The sequence below is a fragment of the Theobroma cacao genome, chromosome 7 (genome assembly GCF_000208745.1).
Source record: "Theobroma cacao cultivar B97-61/B2 chromosome 7, Criollo_cocoa_genome_V2, whole genome shotgun sequence".
NCBI classification, from domain to species: Eukaryota; Viridiplantae; Streptophyta; class Magnoliopsida; order Malvales; family Malvaceae; genus Theobroma; species Theobroma cacao.
Window position 1 is genome coordinate 1,081,184 of NC_030856.1, and position 22,687 is coordinate 1,103,870.

Consider the following 22,687-nt stretch of genomic DNA (forward strand, 5'->3'; position numbering starts at 1 on the left):
GCCTTGACTTGAGTTGCAGTCAGCTAAATGGCAGCATCCCTTTCAATAACAGTCTCTTCCATCTTCCACACCTACAGAAACCCAACCTAGCCTTCAACTACTTTAACTCTGCCAAGATGTCATCTAAGTTTGGTGGGTTTGCAAGTCTAATGTATCTCAATCTCTCTTATTCAAACTTTGAAGGACAAGTCCCATCCCAAGTCTCCCACTTGTAGAAATTGGTTTCACTTGATCTCTCTGGGAATTATTATTAACCACATGACAGACATACTGTGGAAGGACTTGTTCAGAACCTAACAGAGGTGAGACACCTTTTTCTTGACAGTATCGATATGCCTTGATGAATCTACCCTCATCTTTAAGGACTCTTAATCTCAAGTACTGTGATTTGCGAGGAAAATTCCCAAAAAACATTTTTCACCTGCCTAACCTCAAGTCCCTCTATTTAGGATACAACGAAAACCTTGCTCTCTATTTAGATCTATCAGGAATGTCCTTCTCAACAAAATCGATAGATTCGACGATCGGCAATTTACAATCTTTGAAATATTTGGATTTATCATGGACTTCTTTTCTTGGAGGGTTGCCTGAGTCTATCACGAATTTATCATCTTTGGAGCATTTGGATGCATCAGACTCATCTTTCTCAGGAGGACTGCCCAACTCAATCGGGAATCTAGTGTCCTTGGAGTATTTAAGTCTTTCATCACCCAATTTATCAGGATCAATTTTGATATCATTGGGAAACCTCTCACAACTCAATTATTTAGATTTGTCATGGAACTATTTTAGTGGACAAATTCCATCTTCACTTACAAAGCTTAGGCAACTTGAATTTTTGGACATTTCTAATAATCAACTAGAAGGTTCCATTCCTGATGAAGTAGCTGCCTTTCCTAATCTAATTTCTTTAAACTTATCTTTTAATTTGATCAACGGAACGATTCCATCATGGTTGTTTACAGCTTCCACATTGAAGTACATAGCTCTCATGCATAATCAACTCAATGGTGATGTCAAGGAATTTCAATACAAATCACTAGAAGAGATCTCTTTAGAGAATTAACACTTGGTTACCTTCTTAATCAAGTTAAGCAAGGAAAAAGAAGAAATCGGTGTCACTTGCTAAAGTCATCTGGGCTGGCAATTCCTTCATCACAAGCAAATTTTGCTTTACTTTGCTGAATCAAAGATTTTACTAAGCTTTGCTTAGTAACTCCGTGTGCTTAAACTATCCAGTTGCCAACTTGGCTTAACCTTGGACCATGTTGAGAAGAACACTAACTGGCCATTACCAATGGAGCCAAAACTTTCCTATAATTTCAGTTGTTCATAATAAGAGACCTGTTCTTTTCAAATTTTATTCATAATTTAGCCTTCTGATAGTATTCGGTTGGATCGGAGCTTTTGCAATGCCAAATTCAAGTCTTTTCTTTTCTCAGTTCAGGGTAGAGACGGTTACCTCTAAGAACTTTAGTCTAAGGAGAGAATTGTAATTCTAAAATCTATGGGGGCAAGTTTTGTCATTTCTGCTTCTCTCACTTCCCACTTGCAGCGAGCAAAATCTTTCCTTCACCAGCCAGACTTCTCCCAAAGACCCCTCTTGGAGTAATGAAGAGACCACCCTTCCATGGGAATTCTCTTCATCCCAGTAAAACCTGAAACTCCCTTCTTTTTCTCTTTCTCCTTTTTCCATATTTTGTTTAAACATTTTGTAGCAGGATTAGGAACTTAATTTTCCGCATTTAGATTTTCTTTTTGCCCTCACCATCATGCCAATTTTATCTTCACCTTCCTTATCAGAATGAATTGAGATCCTCCCCATCACAAACTTCTGTGTCCATAATAAATAGTATGAAAATGTAGCAAAGGTATTGCAGGCTGTGGCATTGCAAAGCCATTTCTTCTTCATCTTCTTATTCATGGCTACCAGCATCACCACTAATAGCGACTATTAAAGTTGAGTTGTGGCTGCAAGCATCAGCCTCTGTTAGTGAAACAAAAGACAACGGTCATGTTATTCATCCATTCATCATCATAAAGTTTGTACAAGGGATATGTTAATACATATTATCGCAAGCATGCACAACACCACGTAATGGCTTTTGAAGCTGAGCAAGCACGCGCTAATTTGCTTGCTGTAGAGATAGGTTGCCCACGTGGCATTCATTAGAAGACTTGGAAAGTCTTTTGCTTTTCATCAAGAAATGGTCTAAATATTAAGTACTGGACATCCTTGCCAACCATCATTCCTATAATTGGTACACCATAATGAGTATTTGCTTTTGGACCAAATTGGTCTACCAATTGTTAAAATAACTTGAAATTTGAAACCATGGTCTACCGAGAATCAAACTTTAGACAATAAGAAATAACATGAATAATAAACAAATGAAATTAGATGTGAACATGAAGACAGATCTCCGAAAGTGATTATTTATTTCTTTTCTCACTCTATTATGAAAGGGAATTATCAATTAAAATTAAAATTTAACTCTTATATTCATACTTCAATAATTCACTTTCATGCGTTATCAATGAATTACAAAACTGCTATGGATAAAAATTACTATTCACATGATCAAACAAATGATTATTACTACAAAATCACAAAATAAAATAAATAAACATCTCAAATTGAATTTACCATAATAAAATATTATATATATGACAACAAAAAAAATATATATTTGACAACAAAAAGTTAAAATTTGTAGGAAGCATTTTTTGCCTTCCCTGTGTTATAGACAGTTTCTTTTCCTCTTGAAGACGCGACCAACATTAATTTGCTCCTTGCAATAATCCCAACCTCCAACATTAAAATGAAAAAGAAAAATGGGTGAGAAGATATGGCTTTGGTCAGTCGAGTCTAATTGACAATCTCTGTTCCAAAATTGACAAAGAAACATCAATATGAAATTAGGACTCTTCTTTTTGTTCTTGCCTTGAAAGAATTAAATTCAACATCGAGATGGACATTACCAAAGTAAAAGGGAGATTCCTAAAGCTTTTCCATAGATTTTTGAAGAAGTATTTTAACTAATTCTCTCTCAAAAAAAAAAAAAAGGAATAGAGATGCTTTATTAAAGAAAATTCTAACTAATACAAATTAGCTTCATGTTTGTGATCCTAAATCTAATAATGTATATCTTCATAAGATTTCAAGAAATTAGTTCCAGCATTCAGTCTTCTTGCTTCTCTCATGTTTTCTAGTATAGCCCAGTCAATACTGTAAATTGCCCTTGTTGGGGAGAATTCTGCAATGTTTCAGTGAGTGCACGTTGTGGGGGCAATTCCAACACGGTAGAAGATTAAATTTCAGCCTGGTGTAGACCATATTAGCATTAATAAGACCAAGTTTATAATGGAATGATTGGATCACACGTCCATATTGTCCTTTTACGGAAATAACCACCTCACCTTTTTCTTTAAGATTAGTTTAATTTTTCCTTTTGACATGTGGTCTTGGTCTCTTTGATCATCTCATATTTTCTCTAATAGAAACTCTCTGTGAAAAGACAAATCACTGATCTTAATGAGCTAGATAATCTAATTAATGAATCAGAAGAAAAGTCTTGATATGAAAATTTCGACTTTTACTGCATATTATTTACAAATGACAGCATCAACCTCATTCATCACGCAGAGACTTTGTATAGGAGACAAGACACCATGGACAGTTTGAATAAGGAATGCAATGTCTTTGAAGTGTTGTTTACTCTGAAACTTTGAAGTAGCAGACTACTTTTAACAGGAAAAAGTTAGAGGGACTTGGTAAACTAATTTGTCTTGAATGCATTGACGTGAAGTTGGGGTTCTGCAGTGGTATAAACATGATGCAAAATGGCTCTGATAAAGGAAATTTTATCATCGCTGCGCTTTTGAATTATTGATTTCTTTATTTCTTTCTTTTCCCCTTTAAGTTAAAAAGAAACTTACGAACATAAAGAATGAATAAATAAAATCAAAATTAATACGCGTTTTAGTTAAGAAAAAAAAAATAAAAGAGAGAAAGACGGAAAACCTTTTCAAAATGTTTACTTTAGAAGTAGAAGTCATATAGATTTTTTCATGCACGTATTTCACGCGAGAATGGTAAAGAGTGATACGTCATTGCTCTATTCCTCTTTAATCTGTATGTTAGATTATGGATTCTTATCTTCTCTCATTATACTTTATTAGAAATTTAACAAGATGGAATTGAACTTAATCTTTATTTTAATTTGATATGAAAATTTAGAAAAATGTTATGAAGCAAAGGGTAATGGCACTCTCATAACGACAATTGGTGTAGACCATGACTTTTCATCAACCCAAATTTGGGGCCAAACTAAATTTGAGATACAACATAAATAAATACTACATTTATGGTCTTTGTTTCTGTTCTTCCTCTGAATTAACTTGAAATTTATCACCTCTTTTCTTAACACGGCAAGATTAATTTAAAGTATGGTGTACTCCACATTATCATTAATGTAAAAAAATATATAATGGAATGATTGAATCAAATGCCTTTTTTTTTTCTTTTGGTCGGTACCACCTCCTTTTGCATTCAAATTAGCTTGATTTTTTTTTTCTTTTTGACCAAGACCCAAAAAGTTAACATCGATAAGCCTTGTTAGTCATCTTATCTTCTCTCTAATTGAAACTCTCCAATTGTTGTTTACTTCGAACTTTGAAGCAGCAGACTACTTTTCACAGGAAAAAGTCAGAGAGACTTGGTAAACGAATTTGTCTTGAATGCACTGACGTGAAGTTGGTGGTTCTGCAATGGGTGGATCTCATGTCCCTACGCCCTATTTTCTTTAAGATAGCTCAATTGACGGTTTAAAGAAGCTAGTTCCAGCGTTAAGGTTTTCCTGCTTATCTCATTTTTTCTACAAGGTCAATGCTGCAATATTTTAGTCTAGTGTAGTCCATATTAGTATCTAATGGAATTATTAAATCAATTGCTTATATTTGCCATTTATTGGGCACCACCTTCTTATGCTTTCAATTTAACTTGATTTTTCTTTTTCGCTTGAGACCTAAAAAATTAACATTCACAAGCCTTCTTAGTCTTCGTGGACATTTTTTTTTTCTTGACGAAAAGACATAATTGGTGGACATCTGATGTGAAATTGGTGGATCCCATGTCCCTAACACCCTATTTGCTTTGAGGTAGCTTCGTTATAAAATTCACCGGTCTTTTTGTGAATTGACTTAAAAATTATTGGATCCATAATTTCCTCAGTTTCCTATGACACTAATACTCTTTTCTTTCGTTTTATATTGATTTTAGCAGTTAACATGGCACCTTATATAATGCCAACTTCAACCACAAGTTTATATATGAATACAAAATTATATTTGTACATTCTTTATATGTATATACAGAGTGAAAAATAAATAAAAAATTATATCTCAGAATGAATCTGTATATGAACGAAACCAGTAAGTTATAAACTGTGTATTGTTTACCACTTGGCACCAATGCTGCCATTCGTTTGACATTGGTTTGAGTGGGCAGTTTATAAATACTCATCTATGCCTTCTCACCACCACTCATATCAATCATATCATACCATTATTATATTCCATTTCTCTTCTTAAGAAATTAAGATGTGCTGCTTACTCATCAGATCCTTTCAACTCCTCTACCTTCTTTTCTTCCTCTTGAATTTTCAAGCGTATCTTTCATCTTGTTCTTCTTCAATAACACCATTATGCTCTCCTGAAGAAGCTGCTGCATTGATCCAATTCAAGACCTCTTTTTCCATCAGTCAAGATTCATCTTGGAATTCTGATCATTATGCTGGCATTAACTCTTATCCCAAGACAAATTCATGGAAGGAGGGTTCAGATTGCTGCTCATGGGATGGGGTCACTTGTGATAGCATGAAAGGTCAAGTGATTGGCCTGGACTTGAGTTGCAGTCAGCTATATGGCAGAATCCCTTCCAATAGTAGTCTCTTCCATCTTCCACACCTACAGAAACTCAACCTAGCCCACAACAATTTTTACTTTTCCAAGATGTCATCTAAGTTTGGTGGGTTTGCAAGCCTAATGTATCTCAATCTCTCTGATTCAAACTTTGCAGGTCAAGTCCCATCCCAAGTCTCCCACTTGTCGAAATTGGTTTCACTTGATCTCTCTCAGAATTATTATCAACCACTTGACAGGCATACTCTGGAAGGACTCGTTGAGAACCTAACAGAGGTGAGACAACTTTCTCTTGGTCATATCAATATGTCTTCTATTAATCCTAATGCCTTGACGAATCTATCCTCATCTTTAAGGGCCCTTAATCTTGAGGGTTGTGATTTGCGAGGAAAATTCCCAAAAAACATTTTTCACCTGCCTAACCTCAAGTCCCTCTATTTAGGATACAACAAAAACCTCGCTCTCTATTTTCCAAAGTTGAACTGGACCAGCAATCTTGAACTTTTAGATCTATCAAGCATGTTCTTCTCTATAGAATCGACAGATTCAATAGGCAATTTACAATCTTTGAAATATTTGGATTTATTTGGGACTTCTTTTCCTGGAGGGTTGCCTGAGTCTATCACGAATTTATCATCTTTGGAGCATTTGGATGCATCAGACTCATCTTTCTCAAGAGGATTGCCCAACTCAATCGGGAATCTAGTGTCCTTGGCGTATTTAAATCTTCAATCATCCAACTTGTCAGGATCAATTCCGATATCATTGGGAAACCTCTCACAACTCAATCATTTAGATTTGTCATGGAACTATTTTAGTGGACAAATTCCATCCTCACTTACAAACCTAAGACAACTTGAATTCTTATCCCTTTTTTATAACCAACTAGAGGGTTCCATTCCTGATGAGGTGAATGTCTTTCCTAATCTAATCTCTCTAGACTTATGTTCTAATTTACTCAATGGAACACTTCCCTCATGGTTGTATACAGTTTCCACATTGAAGCACATATATCTCAACGATAACAAGCTCAGTGGTGATATCAAGGAATTCCAGTGCAAATCACTAGAAGAGATCTCTTTTGGGAATAATAAACTCAAAGGTCCTATTCCATCTTCAATATCCCAACTTGTGAATCTTACTAGAGTTGACTTTTCACATCTAAGTGGGTTTGTACAGATTAACATGTTCTCAAAACTCCAAAATCTCCAATACCTTGATCTTTCATATAGCAGTCTATCCTTAAACTCTAATGGTACTAGTGCTGATTATGGATCTCCAAATCTTCAGTATTTGTTCTCGTCTTCTTGCAATGTCTATGAATTTCCCCAGTTTTTGAAAGGTTCAAAAAGTTTGGAACATTTAGACCTTTCCAACAATAAAATTTATGGCAATATTCCTAACTGGATGTGGGATGTGGGGAAGGACTCTTTGCAGTATTTGAATCTATCTCACAACTCTTTGACAGATTTTGAGCAAATTCCATGGAAGGGAATTAAATTTCTTGACCTTAGCTCAAATTTCATTCGAGGAGATCTTTCGATTCCACCATCAACAACAGTGATCTTTTATATCTCAAATAATAGTTTGAGTGGAGAGATCCCTTCTCTGCTATGCAATGCAAATTCCCTTGAATTTCTTGGCTTGTCTCACAACAACTTGAGTGGAATTATTCCACAATGTTTTGGAAACTTAAGCCAAAGCCTTTTAGTGTTGAATCTACAAATGAACAAATTCCGTGGATTCATTCCTCCGGCTTTTACAAAGGGATGTAAATTGAATTATCTCAACTTAAATGGTAATCAATTAGAAGGGCCTTTCCCACAAGCCATCATTAATTGTAGAGGTTTGGAAGTGTTAGATCTTGGTAACAACAAGATCAATGATACATTTCCTCATTGGTTGGAAAGTCTTACACACCTACAAGTTCTTGTGCTGCATTCGAATCAATTGCATGGTTCCTTTCAGGACCCGTGGTCCAATCATTCTTTTTCCAAAATTCAAATTTTTGATCTGTCGAATAATTATTTTACTGGTCTACTTCCCGTTAAATATATAAAAAATTTCAAGGCTATGATAAATCTCTCAAAAGATAAAAGTGCAAGGTCATACATGGGAGTGTATGCTCGTTCTGCTGCTGCTGACTTCTATAGCTATTCTATTGAAATTGCAATGAAAGGAGTAGAGATTCAATTGGAGAAAATATTCATCGCGTTGACGAGCATTGACCTCTCAAACAATGAGTTTCAAGGTGAGATTCCAAAGGTTATTGGAGAGCTTGACTCACTCAAAGGGCTAAACCTTTCTCATAATAACCTTAGTGGTTGTATCCCCACATCAATGGGGAATTTGACAGCACTTGAGTCACTGGATCTCTCTTCGAATAAGCTTGTTGGGAAGATTCCTACACAGTTGAATAGTTTGGGTTTTCTTGAAGTGTTAAACCTTTCACAAAATCAGCTCGTTGGACCTATACCTCAGGGAAAACAATTCGATACCTTTGGCAGGGATTCCTACGCTGGTAACTTGGGACTGTGTGGGTTTCTATTATCAAGGAGCTGTGACAACACTGAGGCACCCTTTTTTCATGACAGCACTGAGGCACCCATTTTTCATGTGGAAGCAGATTCTGAATCTGGATTTGTGTGGAAAGCGACATTCATGGGTTATGGAAGTGGACTAGTGTTGGGAATATCTGCAGCATATATCATGTTCACACTTGGAAGACCCAAATGGCTTGTGAGGATGGTTGAAGAAGTAGGCTACAAATTGAAGAGATACCTCAGAGGACGAAGGAATTTGTAAATTAGTAAGAAGCCCTCATCTGTCACTGGTGGATAGAATGGCTTGTGTTCCTTTTATGTTCAATATGATTTTCGTTTCTTGACTGTGTTTTGTTTTGTCTTGCGCCCTGACTTTTCTTCCAGGGGTTGTATCATGTTTTCAAGTTGTTTGTTACAGGGGATGCCTTGTTTTTGATCTGGTATGTTGCTTGGCTGTTGCTTATAGCCATCCAAATGCTTGTTCTCTTCTGTTTTATTCACCAATGCTTATTTCTAGAATAAATTTTCTTTCATACTAATGAAATTGTAAGCCTGTTATGGATGCTATATGGAATTTAAAGATGAATTTTCTATCCCTTTTACAGATGTTGACATGAAATTTTAGTTGAATTCACCATGCTTAAATAACTTCTTTTTTTTTTTTACGTTTGGAGGCAGCACTGAGGGAGGATAACATTGAATCCTATAATTAAAACTGGAGCAATGGAAGCTTTTAATTTATCTCAAATTTTGCCCTTTCACAGAGTACAGCAGGCAAGCAGAAGGACTTAACAGCATCCAATAGTCAATGTTTTAATACCTGCCACTCCGCTACCTTCTTAATCAAGTCAAGCAAGCAAAAAGAAATCAGTGTTACTAGCTAAAGGCATCTGGGCTGGCAATTCCTTCATCACAAACAAATTTTGCTTTACTTTGCTGAATCAAAGATTTTGCTTATATATATGTATATTGAAGAACTGAGCTTTGCTTTCTAAACTTCAGGTGCTTAAACTATCCAGTTGCCAACTTGGCTTAACCTTGGACATGCCTTGGACCATGTTGAGAACAACAGTATGCGTAGTTACCAAATCTAGTTACCATGCCTTCACACTTACATCTTTGACTGGCCATTACCAATGGAGCCAAAACTTTCCTATAATTTCAGTTGTTCATAATAAAAGTCTTGTTCTTTTCAATTTCTATTCATAATTAATCCTTCTGCTAGTTGTATATGACAACAGAAAATAAAAAAACATTATACTATTTATTCGTCAATTGTTTAGCTCCTTGCAATGGGAAAATTTTATAATATGAAATTATAAAAAAACATTATATTTATAAAAGATATAGTTTTCGTCAGTCGTTGCTTAATTGACTATCTCTACTCCATAATTGACACAAAGCCATGAAATATGAAATTAGAACTCTTCTTTTTGGTCTTGCCTTGAAAGAATAAAATCCGATGTGAAGATGGACATTACCAAAGTAATGGAGAGATTTCTTAAGTTTTTTTAGAGATTATAAAAGAAGTATTTTGACTATTTCTTTCTCAAAGAAAGGAAAAAGAATAGGAGATGTTCTGCTAAAAAAATTCTAACTAAAGCAAAATTAGTTTCATGTTTATGATCCAAAACATTAGCAAGAAATTGAATATTTATCGACAAATTGAAAGCAGAAAAAAGATTAGCAAGTTTCCTTTGAGGAGTTTTAACCTTACGCCGAAACCCATAGGACATTCCTTGCCTAGAACATTTTCTACTTTTCGTATACCAAAAGGTCTTCTTTATATAATAAATTAATTAATTAATAAAACAAATTGACTGTTTGATTCAAAGTGTTAAACTAGAGAAAATTTCACATGTATGCACTGCACAGGCGTCTTCGTCAATTAATTGTTACTAATTTGCTTATTCAAATCCTTAGTGAAAGACTATAGGGTCCAAACATCGTTTGCCTTAAGGAACTATTGACCTCACTTTTTCTTTTATTTCTTTAAAAGAAAAAATTACTGTATATAACAAGTAATTAACATACGAGAAGTGGGATCAGCACATAGAAAATTGTAATGGCAACAAAACTTTCCAACCGGAAAAAGTTTAAGAGACTTGGTAAACTAATTTGTGTTGAATGCACCTGCGTGAAGTGGGGTTCATGCAATATATATATATATATATAGGCCACAAAGACTTTTTCATGCATGTACAGCATAAGGTTGATACATTGAGGGATTGGTATGTGAATCAGCATAAAGTTTTCCAAATGATTTGGTATGTTAAAAAGCAAATATGATGGATTCAAAAGCATAAAGTGGCAAAATTGAGTCTTTATATATACATATAGTCTGCAGGTGTTAGATGTCAGATTATAAACTTTAATGAAATAATATTCCAAACTTTGAACATTTATAATTTCAATTGCTTTCAGACCAATTGACAATTAAATTACCTACTATAATTAGAGGATTGTAACTTACACAGAAGGCTTATAGCTAAGTTAGACATGAGGTAATCAATTCTAAATCCATCCAACTCAAAAAGCTAAGTTAAACTCTCGATCTTGTCTATAACAAACTTGAAAACCATGCAATCATTGTTGCCATTCAATAGAAAAACAAAGGTCAATCATTGTCTGAAAAGTGGCATTTCATGTGGCAAATGATAATTGTAGTTACAACAGTAAAACCGTAAAACATTGAATTATACCGAGAACCAAATCAAGAAGTGCAATCTGCACATAGAAAATTGTAATGGGGATATGAAATATAGGCCACATGGACTTTTTCATGCACGTACAGCTCAAAGGTTGATACATGGAAAGATCTGATATATATTTTTTGAATGGCATAATATAATTAGTAAAGGAGGGAAGAGTCTCATCAGAAAAGGAGAAACTCCAAACCCCAATACAAAGGGGACATCAAACAGAAAATCGAATCCCAGAGCAACAAGGACACCAAGCAAGAACAGTCAGGAAAAAAAGGAATAACAAATAGAAGAAGGAGAAAAGCACCAGAAGAAGAACCCGAAAACACAGAAATTAACCAAAAACTTGAATCAGGATAAAGTTTTCCAAACGATTTGGTATGCCGAAAGCATAGTGGGGTAAACAGCAAAAGTGATAGGTTCAAAGGGAATACAGTGGCAAAATTGAATCCTATTTGTATATATTTGTCTTTATCCTCTTTAATCTGCACATGTACATAATGTGAGATTATCCAAATTCTTATAGTCTCTATATTTCATTAGAAATTGAACAAAATGGAGTTGAAAGTTACTCTCTAATTTAATTTGACATGAAAATTTAGAAAAATGTTCTGATTTTGATACTTTTATTAAAGTAGCAATAAAAAAATCTAAATTAATTTGAGGTATCTTGAAAAAAAATCTTCGAATTCCACCTTCAACAACAAGATTCTTTTTTATCTCAAATAATAATTTGAGTGGAGAGATCTCTTCTCTAATATGCAATGTGAGTTCTCTTATAGTTCTTGACTTGTCTCACAACAACTTGAGAGGAATAATTCCACAATCCTTTCGAAATTTGAACAAAAGCCTCTCAATGTTGAAATTAGAGAGGAACAAGTTTTGTGGAACCATTCCTCTAACTTTTGTGAAGGGATGTGAACTGAATTATCTAAACTTACATGGCAATCTATTAGAAGGACTTTTAACACGATCCATCATTAATTGCCAAGGTTTGGAAGTGCTAGATCTTGGTAACAATAAGATCAATGATACATTTCCTCATTGGTTGGGAAGTCTTGCACAGCTACAAGTTCTTGTATTACGATCAAACAAATTCCAAGGTTCCACTAGGTCCAGTAATTCATTCTCCAAAATCCAAATTTTTAACCTCTCAAATAATTACTTTAATGGTCCACTTCCTGTTAAATATATAAAAATTTGAAAGCTATGATAAATCTCACAAAAAATGATAGTGCAAGTTCATACATGGGGCTGGATGCATATTGTGGATCTTATAGCTATTCTATTAAAATTGCAATAAAAGGACAAGAGGTTGAATTAGAGAAAATTTTCATCACGTTGACTAGCATTGACCCCTCAAAGAATGAGTTTCAGGGTGAGATTCCAAAGGTTATTGGAGAGCTTAACTCACCCAAAGGGCTTAACCTTTCTCATAATAACCTTAGTGGTTGTATCCCCACATCCATGGGGAATTTGATTAGTCTTAAATGGCTGGACCTCTCTTCAAACAAGGTGGTTGGGAAGATTCCTACACAGTCAACTAGTTGGGGTTATCTTGAAGTCTTAAACCTTTTAGAAAATCAGCTCGTTGGACCTATACCTCAAGGAAACCAATTCAATACCTTTGGCAATGATTCTTATGCTGGTAACTTGGGATTGTGTGGGTTTCCATTGTCAAAGAGATGTGACAACACTGAGGCATCCTTTTTTCATGAGGAAGAAGATTCTAAATCGTGATTTGGGTGGAAAATGGCATTGATGGGTTATGGAAGAGGACTAGTGTTGGGAATATTTGTAGCATGCATCATCTTCACACTTGGAAAACCAAGATGGCTTGTAAGGATGGTTGAAGAAGTAGGCTACAAATTGAAGAGATACCTCAAAGGACGAAGGAATTTCTAAATTAGTAAGGATGCTGTTGCAGACTTTGTATTTTTCTTCCTAGAATAAATTTTCCTTCATGGTAATGAAATTGCAAGCATGTCATTGTGTTCGTGGAATTTAAACTTGAATTTTCTACCCTTTTTACAAATTTTGACATGGAATTTTAGTTGCAACCACTGCCCCTATATATCTTTCGTCTGTAAGCTATACGAACATATTAATATGAATACATAGCACATGAATTAAAAGAACAACGAATGAAGTGCAATTAAGGCATGAGGTCTTTCTCCAAAGCTTCTCCAACTAAATTAGTTCTTCTGATTTGTTGGGGAATATAGAAGGTGGGGTTTTAATTTGTTTAAGCAACAAAAAACTTTGTATAGAATATACTTTATAGTGGGTTCATTTCAAAAATACCGATCATAAATAAGGTATTTTGGAAAATAGTCATCTCTATAATTTTAATTACTTTTAGCCGAGAGAAATTTAATTTTGGATAAAATTACTCTCAATGAAACCGATCCATATGTTTAGGTCTGCACCTCAAACCGATTCATATCCTTTGAACTTTCCTCACCAGACCATACATCTCTAGAGTGTTCTTTGTTAGAAAGAAAAACTTTTAAGCATTTTGAGCATTTTGGAGTAGTTTTTGAGACACGAAGAAAAACTTTTGAGTATTTTGAGTATTTTAGAGTGGTTTTTGATATATAAAGAAAAACTTTTTAGCATTTTGAGCATTTTTCATCAAATAGGTATATTCATTGATTATATTGTTAAATAGAATATGGTGCGTTGTTTGAAATTGTTGATTTTGTAAAATAGAATTCAATAGTTTTAGTGGTTTTTAAGCATTACGTAACCGGTTTTTAGGCATTACGTGATTAGTTTTTAAACATTGCGTGACTAATTTTTAGGTATTGCATGACTAATTTTTAGGTATTGCGTGATTGATTGATATAACATTACCTGACTGGTTGATAGGCATTGTGTGACTAGTTAGTAAGGCATTGTGTGACTAATTTTTAGGCATTACCTGAAAATCAGTCACGCAATGACTACAACCTAGTTACACAATGCCTAAAAATAAAAAAAACGCAATGATTAAGTCATGCAATGCTTAAAAATTTGTCTCACAATACTTAAAAACTAGTGACATAATGTCTAAAAACCAGTAATGCAATACTTAATAACTAATTGATTTGCTTGCTTGTAGTCAAGTTTAAGTTGCCAAACAATGTTCTAATTTGTAGATATGTCTAATCAATTTCAACCCCTTAACTTTGGATAAACGAATAAATCCAAACCCCTAAAACATATACATTGATGTTATCTCTTCTCTTTGGAAGCACGAGAAAAAGCTAGATGGCGAGATAGAGAGTATTTGGTAGAAACGAGAAATCAGGATTTAACTTTAAAATTTTTGTCTAAATGATGGGATAAAGAAAACCGAAGCTATTTTAATTTATGTGAAATTGTTTAAAAGGCATTGTTGTCAAGTCATGTCAAAAATTAGCTAAAAATAGTTTAAATTATAATAAATAATATTTTTGAATTGAGTTTATGAGGAAGGTTTCTCACAATTATTACAGTTCAATTGTGGCTGCAAGCATCAACCTCTGTTAGAGAAACAAAAAACAAGGATGAACAGAGGATAATACCAGCAAGGCAACGGTCATGTTATTAATTAAATCACAACACTTATCTGGAACGTAAGAGAAAATTTTCAGGAAAGAGATAAATTGAAAACAAGGAAGTGAAAATGATTTTCATCACTGCATTAAGCGTATTTATACATGTGGTGATTTTCATCATTGAAAGAATAAGAACGAGAAAACAGTTAACCTAAAAATAAGGGATCAAAGATAGCATATATCATTCAAATAACTGCTGTTTTTAATGGCTCACGACATGTGGCCTTTATTACAGCATAATTAAAAACTACTTAAGAATAAACTTCTAAGTCAGGTGGTTGACATGTGGACATCTTTATCTATCAAGTACTATGCCACACCTCTGCGACCGAGACTTCAATATCCATTATTATCACACCAAACACTTAGTTTCAGGTCAAGCATGCACAACACCACGTAAATCATGGGACAACATGATTTTCTTTGAAGTATTGTTTACTCTCAACTTTTCTCTTGGGGAGATTTGTTGGATGTTTCATTGAGTGCAAGCATCTTGGTGGAGTCAATTGCAACTCAAAGCATAAACTCTTTTTCTACGAGAAAAACGTTTCATTAAATAAACGTTGGTGGAATTTATAATGGAATGATCGGTTCAATTGGATTCAATTCCTCTCTTTACTTTTAGATTAATTTGATTTTTTTTTCTTTGCCAAGATTTGAAAACTTAACATTGAGAGATCTTCCTATTCACCTCATCTTTTCTCCAACTGCAATTCTTGGCTGAAGATAAAGTAGTAAGCTTGACGAGCTAGACAATCTAATTAATAAATCAGAACAATAGACTCGATATATACATATAGAAGATCATGACAACCCAGACTTTTTTTTTTTTTCTAAAATATCATCCTCATAAGAACTTCTTGTTTTGAAAGTTTTAAGATTGCAAACTTAATTTGTAGTTGATCACATTATTAGCAAAGATATCATCCAAATCAATTTAGTTTCAATCTCACATTATAACTTTATTCATGAATAAGATAAATTACAAAAAAAAAAAATCAGTGTTTCATTTTAAAGCCAAAGAAAAAAAAGGAAATACCATCCCATAGTCTAAAATCTTGAATATAAATTTGAAGTTGTTTATATTGTAGGGCTCAATTCCCGTACCAATTAAGATAATATATATTGCATAACGTCACCACTTTGGAAATGATTTATATATATAGCGTAAACGTGGGTCTGTGTGGTGGGCCATTGTCAAAGAAATGTGGAAACACCATCTTCAGAGTCTGAAGGAAATGATGATCATGGAAATGGAGTGGTGTTTCGCATGCCTATAACATATATTATTATAAACAATGTGCCAATACAAACACAATCAAAACCTTGAGGTTGTGCCACAACGTGTGTCTCCACTTCCCTTGAGTCTGATTTGATGGTTGACTCCCAAAGTTTTCTTAGTGCATCCATCCACTATCACTTTATCAATTTAATATGCAAAGAATTCTTCAACTTTTTAGTTATTTAGTTGCAATATTCAATTTGGAATTGAGTTTGAAAAGTGTAAATTACTTGTTTTTCCCCTTAAATTCCCTCCATTAATACTTTAGCAATGAGTCCGTGGAAAATCATACATTGTATCACAGAGAATTTAGAGAATGATATGAGAAAACTGAGTTACAGCTAAGTAGCAGACAGTAAAAAGACTAAAATAATAATAAGTATCGTTGTTAGTTTTGTTTATTTTTCTGACCTTGATATTTATCTGTCAATACTTGGGCATCCAATCGTCAATGTTTTTAATACCTGAAGAAATAATGGTTTTCCTACAGATATTAAGTCAGAGCTAGTCTCACCATCACGCAAACTGTATCTTAACCTTCCTTTCCAGAGTGAATTGAGATCCTCTCCATCACAACTTTATAATTTCCCTCAATGTTTCTATTTATTCTCTAACATTCTAGACTAAGAAATTAAAAATGTCATGTCTAAGCATTAATCTAAATCAGAAGGTAATTCTAAGCCTTTGTCACTTGAAAATCCTTAATTCTCAGCCAACCCACTTTCATTTCTTCGAGAAAGTGCTCATCTTCCATGCTTTTGAATCGAAATTTGAAGTACCCATCAAAGTGCTCATTTCGTGGATACTTGTGCAATGTTTCAGTGAGTGCGCATTTGAGGCATAAACTTTTTCATTTGCTTTTAAAGGGAAAAACGAGTCATTAAATAAACTTAAGACTTTGAAATTTATTAGTAGCAAAAGTATTCATCCAATCAATTTCAAAAGTATTGAAATTGCGTGAAGTTGCGTAAAGTGGGGTTTGTATGGTCTGCCATTGTAAAAGAAAAGTGGCATTAAATAACATTAGATGGTTGACCTATGAATGTGCAAATGCCAACACAGTCAAAACCTTGAGATGTTGATGGTGCCACAACATGTGCCTTCACTTTCCTTGGGTCATGATTAGATGGTTGACTCCCAAAGGTTTCTTAGTGCATCCATCAATTATCACTTGATCAATTTAATATGCAAAGAATTCTTCAAATATTTAGTTATTTAATTGCAATATTCAATTTGGAATAGAGTTTGAAAAATTGTGTCAAATTACTCTTTCATTAATAGTTCAGCAGAAAATATTCATTGTATCACAGAGAATTTAGAGAATGATGTATAAGAAAACTGATTTAAAGCTAAGTAGCAGAAAATGGAAGACAAACAATAATTGAGGTGTTTCTCATTCGTTTATTTGAAATTGCTAATACTTATCTGTGAATAATTTGGTCTTAATTAGATATCATATCAACATAGGAGCAGAAGAAGCTTAAGTTAAGAGACATCAAAGAAGTAAAAATTAAAGCACAATTGAAACTAGAAGTACATGGTATAAACAAAATGCAAAATTGGCCCAGTTGGAGGAAATTTTATCATTGCTGCACTCTTAGATTATTTATCTATTTATTATTATTTTTCTTCTTTCTTTTCTTCTCTGAGTTAAAAGAAAACTTACAAATATGAAGAATGAATGAATAAAGTCAAAATTAATATATGTTTTGATTAAGAAAAGAAGAATGAAAGAGAGGGAGACAGAAAACCTTTTCAAAATGTTTATTTTAGAAATAGAGGTCATATAGAACTTTTCATGTCACGTATTTCACATGAGAATAGCAAAAAGTGATACACAATTGCTCTATTCCTCTTTAATTGCGTATTAGATTATGGATTCTTATTTTTTCTTATTATTTTTTATTAGAAATTTAACAAAATGGAGTCGAACTTAATTTTTATTTTAATTTGATATGAAAATTTAGAAAAATGTTCTGATTTTTATACTTTTATTAAAGTAATCATAAGAATTTTTTAAATTAATTTGCAATATCTTTAGAAAATGAATATAACAAAAATCTTGAATACAAATTTCAAGTTGATTATTATTGTTGGCCTCAATTCCCATAACTATTAAGAGACGGTTGTTCAATGAATGTGGAAATTCAAACACAATCAAAACCTTGAGATATAGATAGTTCCACAACATGTGTCTTCACTCCCCTTGAATCTGATTAGATGGTTGAGTACTCCCATAGGTTACTTAGTACACTATATCACAGAGAATGATATGAGAAAATTAACTATTTTACAACAAAGTAACAAACAATACAAGGCTAAAATAATAATGAGTACCATTGAGGTGTTTCCCATTAATTTATTTGAAATTGTTAATATTCTTTATTTTTTAGATATCATATCAACAAGGGAGCAGATGAAGCTTAAGTTAAGAGACATCAAAGAAGTAATACTTCTTAATGAACCAAATTTGTTATTTCTTGGTGATTGAGGCTGACATAATTGCTTTTGTTGAAAAACACAAAAAGAGAAAAGGAAAGAATAATACAAAACATATGAGATTATGCAATTGGTACATGTTCCATGTCAAAAACATATTGAGTATTGCTTTTGGACCAGGTTGGTCGACATAAAAGCTCTCCACGTGACCACCGTAACATTTTCCTCGATTTGACACATCATCAATTATGAACTTCCAAGAAACCTGAGAAAACAAAATTATGAACTTGGATTTGGCACCTCTTGACTAGGCAGCTTATAAATACTCATCTTTGCCTTCCCACCATTCATGTCATGCCATTAATATTCAATTTCTCTTGTTAAGAAACATGTGGTGCTTACTCAAAGCCTTTCAACTCCTCCACCTTCTTTTGTTCCTCCTGATTTTTCAAGCCAATCTTTCATCTTCTTCTTCTTCTTCAATTACACAGTTGTGCTCTCCTGAAGAAGCTGCTGCATTGATCCAATTCAAGACCTCTTTTTCCATCGATGAATATTCAGCTGGGGAATGCGATGAATCTTATCCTAAGACAAATTCATGGAAGGAGGGTTCAGATTGCTGCTCATGGGATGGGGTCACTTGTGATAACATCAAAGGTCAAGTTATTGGCCTTGACTTGAGTTGCAGTCAGCTCTATGGCAGCATCCCCTCCAATAGTAGTCTCTTCCATCTTCCACACTTGCAGAAACTCAACCTAGCCTCCAACGATTTTAACTCTTCCAAGATGTCATCTAAGTTTGGTCGGTTTGCAAGTCTGGTGTATCTTAACCTGTCTTTCGCATCCTTTGCAGGAGAAGTCCCATCCCAAATCTCCCACTTGTCAAAATTGGTTTCACTTGATCTCTCTTGGAATTGTTATCAACCACTTGATAGGCATACTCTGGAAGGACTCGTTGAGAACCTAACAGAGGTGAGACAACTTTTTCTTGGTGATATCAATATGTCTTCTATTAATCCTAATGTCTTGACGAATCTATCCTCATCTCTAAGGGCCCTTAATCTTGAGGATTGTGATTTGCGAGGAAAATTTCCAAGAAACATTTTTCTCCTGTCTAACCTCAAGTCGCTCTATTTAGGATACAACGAAAACCTTGCTCTCTATTTTCCAAAGGTGAACCGGAGCATCAATCTTCAACTTTTAGATCTATCAGGAATGTCCTTCTCAACAGAATCGATAGATTCGATCGGCAATTTACAATCTTTGAAATATTTGGATTTATGTGGGACTTCTTTTCCTGGAGGGTTGCCTAAGACTATCATGAATTTATCATCTTTGGAGCATTTGGATGCATCAGGCTCATCTTTCTCAGGAGGATTGCCCAACTCAATCGGGAATCTAGTGTCCTTGGAGTATTTAAATCTTCAATTATCCGACTTATCAGGATCAATTCCGATATCATTGGGAAACCTCTCGCAACTCAATTATTTAGATTTGACGTCCAACTATTTTAGTGGACAAATTCCATCCTCACTTACAAACCTAAGACAACTTGAATTATTAGACATTTCTTATAATCAACTAGAAGGTTCCATTCCTGATGAGGTAGCTGCCTTTCCTAATCTAATCTCTCTAGATTTGTCTTTTAATTTACTCAATGGAACACTTCCCTCATGGTTGTATACAGCTTCCACATTGAAGTACATAGCTGTCAGGAATAACCAACTCAATGGTGATGTCAAGGAATTTCAATACAAATCACTAGAAGAGATCTTTTTAGAGAATAACAAACTCACAGGTCCTATTCCATCTTCAATATTCCAATTTGTGAACCTTACTATTCTTGACTTATCATCAAATAATCTAAGTGGTATTGTAGAGTTTGACATGTTCTCGAAACTCCAAAATCTCCAACACCTTCATCTTTCATATAACAGTTTATCCTTAAGCTCAAATGGTACTAGTGCTAATTATACATTGCCCAATCTTCAATCTTTACACTTGTCTTCTTGCAATGTCAAAGAATTTCCCCAATTTTTAAAAGGCTCAAAAAGTTTGCAACATTTACATCTTTTCAACAATAAAATTTATGGCAAGGTTCCCAAGTGGATGTTGGATATGGGGAAGGAATCTTTGTGGACTTTGAATCTATCTCACAACTCTTTTACAGATTTTGAGCCACTCCCATGGAAGAAAATTCATATTCTTGACCTTAGTTCCAATTTGATTCAAGGAAATCTTCCAATTCCACCTTCAACAACAAGATTCTTTTTTATCTCAAATAATAGTTTGAGTGGAGAGATTTCTTCTCTAATATGCAATGTGAGTTCTCTTAGAGTTCTTGACTTGTCTCACAACAACTTGAGTGGAATAATTCCACAATGTTTTGGAAATTTGAGCAAAAGCCTCTCAGTGTTGAAATTGGAGATGAACAAGTTTCGTGGAATCATTCCTCCTACTTTTATGAAGAAATGTGATCTGAGTTATCTCAACTTACATGGCAATCAATTAGAAGGGCCTTTAACACAATCCATCATTAATTGTAGAGGTTTGGAAGTGCTAGATCTTGGTAACAACAAGATCAATGATACATTTCCTCATTGGTTGGGAAGTCTTGCACAGCTACAAGTTCTTGTGTTGCGATCGAACAAATTCCATGGTTCCATTCATGGAGCTAGGTCTAGTCATTCTTTCTCCAAAATCCAAATTTTTGACCTCTCAAATAATTACTTTACTGGTCCCCTTCCTGTTAAATATATAAAAAATTTCAAGGCCATGACAAATCTCACAGAAGATGAAAGTGTAATAGGGTCATACATTGGCGGGCATGGATCTGGTGGCTATAGCTATTCTATTGGAATTAGAATAAAAGGAGTAGAGATTGAATTGGTGAAAATTTTCATCAAGTTAATGATCATTGATCTCTCAAATAATGAGTTTCACGGTGAGATTCCAGAGGTTATTGGAGAGCTTGACTCACTCAAACAGCTTAACCTTTCTCATAATAACCTCAATGGTTGTATCCCCACATCAATGGGGAATTTGACAGCACTTGAGTCACTAGATCTCTCTTCAAACAAGCTTGTTGGGAAGATTCCGACACAATTGACTAGTTTGGTTTCTCTTGAAGTGTTAAACCTTTCACAAAATCAGCTGGTTGGACCTATACCTCTAGGAAACCAATTCAATACCTTTGGCAATGATTCCTATGCTAATAACTTGGGACTCTGTGGGTTTCCATTATCAAAGAGCTGTGACAACATTGAGGCACCCATTTTTCATGAGGAAGCAGATCCTGACTCTGGATTTGAGTGGAAAGTGACATTCATGGGTTTTGGAAGTGGATTAGTGTTGGGAATATCTGCAGCATATATCATGTTAACACTTGGAAGACCTAACTGGCTTGTGAGGATGGTTGAAGAAGCAAGCTACAAATTGAAGAGATATCTCAGAGGACGAAGGAATTTGTAAATTAGTAAGAAGCCCTCATCGTTGCTGGTGGATAGAATGGCTTGTGTTCCTTTTTGTTGTTCGTTTTATGTTCAGTTTGATTTTCGTTTCTTGGCTGTGTTTTGTTTTGTCTTGCGCCCTGTCTTCTCTTCCAGGGGTTGTATCATGTTTTCAGGTTGTTTGTTACAGGGATGCCCTGTTTTTGGTCTGTTATGTTGCTTGGCTGTTGCTCATAGCCATCCAAATGCTTGTTCTCTTCTGTTTTGTTCACCAGTGCTGATTCCTGGTTGATAATGAATTCTATTTTTCAAAAAAAGTAAAGATAGTTGTTGCAGACTTTGTTTTTTTCATCCTAGAATAAATTTTCTTTCATACTAATGAAATTGTAAGCCTGGTGTTGATGTTATTGGAATTTAATGTTGGATTTTCTATCCCTTTTACAGATGTTGACATGAAATTTTAATTGAATTCACCGTGCTTAATAATTTTTTTTTTAATGCTTGAAGGCAGCAATTAGGAAGGATAACATTGAATCCTATGATTAAAACTGGAGCAATGGAAGCTTTTAATTTCTCTCAAATTTTGCCCTTTCACATTGTACGATAGGCAAGCAGAAGAACTTGACAGCATCCGATGGTCAATGTTTTAATACCTAACACTTGGTTACCTTCTTAATCGAGTTAAGCAAGGAAAAAGAAGAAATCGATGTCACTTGCTAAAGTCATCTGGGCTGCCAATTGCTTCATCACAAGCAAATTTTGCTTTACTT

General features: G+C 34.3%; 2 protein-coding genes across 3 annotated transcripts; both read left to right on the forward strand.

The window, feature by feature from the left end:
- Positions 318–22,235, forward strand: LOC18593339 (receptor like protein 30). Of its 2 annotated transcripts, none has more exons than XM_018124758.1 (2): positions 318–475; positions 19,633–22,235. In XM_018124758.1, exons 1-2 carry the CDS (start codon positions 341–343, stop codon positions 21,937–21,939), a joined length of 2,442 nt encoding a protein of 813 aa, XP_017980247.1. In that variant the 5' UTR covers positions 318–340; the 3' UTR covers positions 21,940–22,235. The 2 variants fall into 2 exon arrangements, with proteins under 2 accessions (XP_017980247.1, XP_017980248.1); XM_018124759.1 differs by lacking the exon at positions 318–475 and adding an exon at positions 18,525–19,440 and having other exon boundaries at positions 19,607–22,235.
- LOC108662930 (receptor like protein 30-like) lies at positions 5,474–7,211 on the forward strand. The gene is made up of 2 exons (XM_018124760.1): positions 5,474–6,198; positions 6,914–7,211. Exons 1-2 carry the CDS (start codon positions 5,602–5,604, stop codon positions 6,923–6,925), a joined length of 609 nt encoding a protein of 202 aa, XP_017980249.1. The 5' UTR covers positions 5,474–5,601; the 3' UTR covers positions 6,926–7,211.